Here is a 6,676-nt window from a genome sequence, read left to right on the forward strand (position 1 = left end):
CTCGATAATATAAAGTAGGAACATTATATGCTATGCATAAGAATACAACTTATATCTGGCATTTTCTAGGCACAAGGTAACCATAGAATAGGATAGGGTTTTGTTAGGTGTTGGCTCCTAGCATATGCTTACCCTATGTCTAAACTCTTCCTAGAATATGCTTAGCCTATGTATACACATAGGATTGTCTTATAGTATGCCTAGTATTTTCCTAACTTGCCATATGTGTACCCTATGCCTACCCCTTGTGTATTTATGTTAGACATACCTATGTCTAACCACTCTATAGCCTTTATCAGTTTGTCTGTATGAGGAGCCTATGCATATACCTTGCCTATATAACTAATCCAATCTAAACCTAAGCCTAAGCTTAAGCTCTACCTTACTACGAGCCTAGCCCTAATTACACTAACCTTTAATGTAGTATAAGCCTTGTATATATTGAGTCTAATTCTAATTTAAGGTAAAGAATATAGAGAGTAAGATGGGCTCATACAACATGTGTTACTTCTATAAAAATAAGTTGTATTTAGTCATTTTGTGGATTCTCATTAATTTTGACCTATTTGTAGTACAATTCTAACTTTTTATATGTGTGATGATGATCATATTGTGCTAAACAGATGATAATAGGCAATTAATTTGTTTTACTTTTGGTGAGCAAATAACTAGACAAGTATAGAGATGTAATGATTGTAATATTGATCACTAGTGGAGTGCAATGTAAAATTATTACTATTATGGAGACTGTTATCACATAAAGCTATTTATATGCTTTAGCTTTAAAGCGATTGTACTCATCTATTTAGAGTGCATTGTTGTCTCTATTTTCTTTTATTTTATTCATATTCATTAAATTTTTCATTAATTAATTGTAATTATAATATTAAAAATAAAATATCAGAGCTAAGTTGAGGCTTATGTTAGAACTAATCATTTTGACTGCGATTGAGTCATCCTCATTCACACTGTTTGCTAGTTATAATATGCTTTTGTAATTAATTTGGCTCAATTTTCCATTGCAATCATTGCTCTAATACCATGGAGTTGATTATTACATATGGTTTATGATCATAGCAGCAAAGTAATGGTTGAAATATTGGTGTAGTGAACCACTAAAATATTACACCACATACTTCATAGATTATCTTAAGGGACTGAGAATTAGCAAGATTAGTTGAAGAAGTTGATCTCTCACTTGTGCACAAGTAACTAGCTTATTGAGGAGTGGAGTGTTGTTCCCATTGCATCGAGTAGCATTTTTCTCACTTGGCTATAGGTTGAGGTGTACATGGCATCTCCCCTATATCATAAGTACCTACGTGAGTCTCATCTTGCAACATATCTACAAGCTATCAATATTATATGGGTATATATTTGCATCAACCATGGCTATGCATGAGCATTCACCACATTGGTTAGTACCCTTGAACCACACTGTCTTTTCTCTCTTCATCATGCGGACCACACCACACATTGTAGATGCATTTGTACACACACTTTCAAGTACCTTAGGATAAGAACTAGGGTACAAGGTCTTTGGGGCAATTTGTACATGTGTGAGAGTAAGATGCAATACATAAGTCCACATGTACATATCATGTCTGGAGAGATTGAAGTGCGAGTGTGGACACACAAGTACATTTGTATAGAACATCTAGTATGCATTGTGTAGAACATACTTTTATTTTATTTGAATTCTTCCTCAAGCTTCTATGTGGTTCTTTGAATATGAATTAGCTCTCTTATAGATTAGGAACCCTTCACATTAGCAAATCTTATAGGAAAAAGGATAGCATGCAATCTATTGATTTTAGTGGGGATTAGAAGAATAAGGGTATGTAGCACATGAAAGACAGTGTGGAAGAAGAGGTTTTAGTAATGGCTAGTAGGGTTTTGCATGTTTTCTACCTAATTAGCTATGAAGCCAAAGAAGCTTTGTAAGACCTCCATTGAGGCAGCATGATGCATATAGATATTTTCAAGATAAGTTTTCTTAAAAAGGACATCTGTGTTGGTGTTGTCTAGCTCTATGTGTATTCAAAGTGTGTTGCACTCGCAAAAGGAAAAGAAGTGTTTGACAAGTTCCCAGTACCAAACAAAGTCTCTTGAAGTGCCTTGATCACTAGAGATAGGCAAAGCATGGACATGGTGCCGAATCTTTGAGATGTTTTGGCAACATCTCAAAGGTGAGTGTCTACAAATTTGGTCACCCATACTTGCATTATGAAAGCTTGTATCAAAGAAGGGAAAAAAGATACATACCAAGGTACACAAGCTGGGGCTTATTTAGTCACTTTTGGTTGCATCTTCAAGGCATGTGGATGCATAGAAGTGGCATAGAAGGGCTAAGAAATACACATGATATAGTAGTTGTGGCATTGTATTGGTAGATATGTGCGTTGAACTTAGCTTGCTTGCAAAAGCACAAGAAGTGTTTAATAAGCTACCAACTCGAAATTTAGTTAGCTTACTAACCAAGCCAATGAAAGCCAAAGTTGGAGGCTTTGATCATATATTACACGACTCTTTACATATTGGAGGGATTTCGGAGCACTAAATATTGGAGGGATTTCGGAGCACTAATTAATGGTGTCAGGTTACCATCATCGATCTAGACAAGGTGGCTCAAAAAGATCATTCACTGTGGAGGTTGGGGCATAAACATGAGTCAACACTTGGTCACTCAGTTCTCACCAATTGTTGAACTCCATTGGCAACCCCTTTTCCTCTATACATGCTTCTTCAGCAATACATCTATAATATTTTTACTTGAAAAATGTCACAGAGCATATCATGCTCTAATACCATGAAGAAACTGTAAGCAAGAAGGGAATAGAGATAGCTCTAATACCTCACTTGACTATAGAATAGAGGGGTTAACATCCACCACTCTAAAGGTATTCTTGTTATTCAAAAATTCATGCCATCTTGGTCTTTCATCTCTTGCACTCAAGCTCTAACATACTCGTTCAAGCAATGGTTGATTGCTAACTACAATTACTTTATCCACATCTACCACCACAATCTATTCAAAAGGAAAACCCTTTGTTGGCATGAATGATAATGACAATTCACAGATAAGGCAAACATAAACTCATGATTTACAACTTCAACAATTATGCAGTCTCTCTTTTCCATTGAGTTCTTTTCATCATAATTGACCCCAATGCAAGTAATGAAAATAGTTCTCGTGTTAGAAGTAGCTCAAAGGGGTAAACAAATCCATATGAAATCCAAAAGGAGAGTAAGGGAGGGAGTACATAGTAGTTACAATGTGGAGCCCATTTTAGAACACACAAAATAGAGTCAAATTTGAAAGTTCCTCCACTAAGGCATACAATACCAATTTGATATGGGACCTTGTCAATCATGTTATGAGTAAAAATGCAAACTAAGGCTAGATTCACACTAGGTGGTAGAAGGAAGAGCAAAAGGGGGTGCGCCTCAGATGTTAGTCATTGCTTAGGCGAACATTTTCAGAGAAGTTTTCCAAACCCACAATAAATGTGGCGACCCTTCTCCCCTTAGAAATTGGTGTTTGGTTTTAGTGATTAGCTATTGTGCGGTGTTAAATATAATCTAGTAAGAACCAATTTGGATAGAAATTTTGCTACAAGGCTCATATGTATCTAGCTTGATGTACCATGGCATTGTTGCAATAAAGGGGATAGTAAATTTATATTAACTCCCTTAGAGCCATGTCGTGCTCGAGGATATGGGCTTGTGAGTGTGTTGTGAGGGCTTTAGGTCCTTATAGTCACAACACTTGAGCCAAATTCATCAACTTGGCAAGAGCTTTTGTGTGTAGAGAGAGAACACAAAAGGAGAATAGATAAGTTCTTACTGATCAATCTCCAATTGATAGCTTCTATGAACTCCACCAAGTTCATGGGGTACCCTCAATTATAGAGGGTACTCCATCATCTCTATACGTGTTGACTCACAAGTTGCACTAGTTAAAATGTGTCGGCCACACATGCTATAAATTCAACGCCATAGGCTAGCGAAGGTACAATTTACATGCGTGTGTCTTGTCCTATCTATTACCCTAAGTGCCTCTCAAAAATGTTTCAATGCATGCACTTTACCTCTTTCACCCTTAATTATAAGCAAGGGCAAGGAGCGATTAACCGAACCATGGTTAGACCTTTATTAGGCTTTGCGTATCTACGGGCTGTAAATTGCTTTGAGACGCCATAGCCAGGCGACATCACAAGGTATCATTACAGAGGCAGCCTCCTTCCTCATCGACGTTCAATCTGATTGAAGGCCTCAGCGGTGCATAAAAAGGATCGGTGGCCTTTATCGGCATTGCGGGCATGGATCTGTGCGCCTACTCTGCTTCCGTGCTTCAGCTGGTCCTCAGTCCTAATCCAGAGGAGCACAAAGCTATTGAAGCTGCGCTCGCTCAGGTATGCTCTCTTGCTTTTCCCGATCACGCATATCTTTGTTGATTTTTCCTGAACAAAGTGTAATAGGCATGGCGCTTGATTTGGAATAAGTATCATTTTCTCTATGTCTCGGTTAATTCATGGTTTCCATGCAATCTTCTATGCTTCAGTCAGAATCTGTTTGCAACTACTCAAAGCAATGTTATGATCAATTTTAATATGAGAATCAATACATTGAGAGACAAGAAACCCCGTTAATGTCAGAAAAAAAGCCGTAATGTCGTTCTGAACATACTGTGCAAGCTGAATTTATGTGCTCAGATAATGCCTCACAAATCAATGGATTCAACTAAATTTGCTACTCTGAATCTTGATCGCCTTCTAAGGAGCATTAAGCATTGGTGTCCTAGCTACTTTATGATTTTCAAGTGGTGCCACATTTTTAAAACTTGCAAGCATATTGTGCAGGCTGAATTTAACTACTAGGATTGTACTTCATAGATCAATAGAGTCAGCTTCTACTGAAGTTACTAGTTGAAACAGAATCACATTTGAATGGGCATTAAGGAGCACTAAGCAATGATGACTTAGCTGGTTTATGATTCTCACACCATGTTGCATTTTTAAGACTTTCACTTCCACTCTAAAACTGTCTTAATACTAAATTTTTTGGATGATTTGGAGTTGGTTCTAGACAGCATTTAGAGTTTCTTCTACCTTATGCAGCTAAATCAGAAGAGATAATAAGATGGCATACCTAAAGTACCACCTTAGGCATGTTTTGAATGTTAAAGCTAATTGTGTATGGTTCAATATGTCAGTGATGTCATTCTTTGTAATTGACTACCTAAACATTTGGACTTTTAATGATCAGTTTTCAGTATCAGCATGTACCTAGTCACCTCATGGGTTTGCTTCAATTTGTTTTGACACTAAGTGTAGAAATTTCTGTACGTCAAGTTGCAAGTATACAGTTTAAGAACCTTACTGCAAGGCACTGGTCTCCAGATAATTCAGGTACTGCTCTTCTCAAGAAAGCTTCAAAGTTAAGAGTATCTTTATTTTTGGGCTACTTGAATCAAAGTCTTATTAACTCTGCTTAAGGGATGCAAAGTTAAAGGGATTCTATTGATTTTAATTTTTTTTAATGCTAGCTAAAAGAATATCAGCCAATTACAAAAACGCAGTTCGTGAAAGTCTTTTGGAAGCCATTGTTTCATTAGCAAATAATTTTAATATCATTTCATTATTTAATTGTCTTGTGGTGGATAGGACTACAAAGCCTGAAGTGTACAACCACTAGCACAGATTTTTCCATGGAGCTATGGGAGATTGCACTCTTGCAAGATCAAAGGGAAGGTAGTTTACTTAAAATGGCAGGGTTTCTCTTGGTTGTGATACATCAGGGCAGCTTTGACATAGTGCTTTTGGCCTTTGCCATTGATCAATGCTTGCACCTCTTGAAAAGTAGTGGATTATAAGATTTTTAAGGTGATGCATCATTTGAAAAGATCTCTCCCAAGACTCATCAATAGGAGCAGTCCATAAATTTCTAATGATGTTTCCTAGTGTGTAGGAAATGCAGATTTTGTTGGGTGGATGATGGCATCAACTCTCCATGATGGTGCAGGAGTTGGGCATTCTCCATGATGAGAGGTACCAAATGTTTGAATTCATTTTTAAGGACACAAACACTTTTTGATTATACATCACAACAAATTCATATACTAATGTACATGTTGATGGCCCTAAGTTGTAGAGAGGCATCTTACTTGCACTTGTCATGTTGTTGTAGGACTCAATATCAGATTCTCTAAGAATCTTCAAAAGCAGGGATTCTTTTCAGTATGCAACTACTTAGCCAATTCTATTTAAGCTTGTAGGAAAATTTTGATCTCTCTTAGTATGATTGAGGGACCAAATCAAGGCTCACCACATCAAATACTTTCATGGTTGACAGCATCAAACTTGCTATGAGTTTGTCCTCTTTAACTCTCATCTACATGTCTTGACAGATACAAACATATGCTCCTGAGTCCTACCTTGCCGCACATAATGTAAATGGGATCTCATATCCTGATGCTGTTGCTTGTCAATTTGCAACATCGCACAAGCTTGGTAAGTTTTATTTTGAGATAGCATTAGTGAGTCCTTACATTGAGAAGAAACTTAAAGCTGTTAGGTGTAAAGTGCTTCAGTTTTGATAATACATTAGTCAGGTTTCTCTTCAATCACTATTTTTACATCAAATATTTTGGTTCTTCCAGTTGTTGTATATGCCG

At 37.0% G+C, this 6,676-nt stretch overlaps 1 protein-coding gene across 10 annotated transcripts; it reads left to right on the forward strand.

The window, feature by feature from the left end:
- The first annotated feature begins 4,301 nt into the window (after positions 1 to 4,301).
- Positions 4,302 to 6,460, forward strand: LOC148038220 (importin beta-like SAD2 homolog). Of its 10 annotated transcripts, none has more exons than XR_015690420.1 (5): positions 4,302 to 4,415; positions 5,337 to 5,411; positions 5,667 to 5,885; positions 5,964 to 6,050; positions 6,410 to 6,456. XR_015690420.1 is itself a non-coding variant. In XM_087675391.1 (5 exons), exons 1-3 carry the CDS (start codon positions 4,323 to 4,325, stop codon positions 5,679 to 5,681), a joined length of 183 nt encoding a protein of 60 aa, XP_087531517.1. In that variant the 5' UTR covers positions 4,308 to 4,322; the 3' UTR covers positions 5,682 to 5,753; positions 5,980 to 6,050; positions 6,410 to 6,460. The 10 variants fall into 10 exon arrangements, 6 of the variants coding, with proteins under 6 accessions (XP_087531517.1, XP_087531516.1, XP_087531515.1 ...); XR_015690419.1 differs by lacking the exon at positions 6,410 to 6,456 and adding an exon at positions 6,190 to 6,347; XR_015690421.1 differs by lacking the exon at positions 6,410 to 6,456 and adding an exon at positions 6,190 to 6,347 and having other exon boundaries at positions 5,971 to 6,050.
- Positions 6,461 to 6,676: the final 216 nt, after the last annotated feature.

This window comes from Lygodium microphyllum, chromosome 3 (assembly GCF_053477565.2).
Source record: "Lygodium microphyllum isolate KBCC chromosome 3, Lygodium_microphyllum_v1.1.10, whole genome shotgun sequence".
Lineage (NCBI taxonomy): Eukaryota > Viridiplantae > Streptophyta > Polypodiopsida > Schizaeales > Lygodiaceae > Lygodium > Lygodium microphyllum.

Bases quoted from the DNA above. Each gene is read 5' to 3' on its own strand.
- LOC148038220 (XM_087675386.1), top strand. From the start codon at position 5,261: ATGATCAGTTTTCAGTATCAGCATGTACCTAGTCACCTCATGGGTTTG. The intron at 5,412-5,666 runs GTACTGCTCTTC...TGTGGTGGATAG, and splicing joins CTGGTCTCCAGATAATTCAG to GACTACAAAGCCTGAAGTGT. The intron at 5,754-5,970 runs GTAGTTTACTTA...CCTAGTGTGTAG, and splicing joins CTTGCAAGATCAAAGGGAAG to GAAATGCAGATTTTGTTGGG.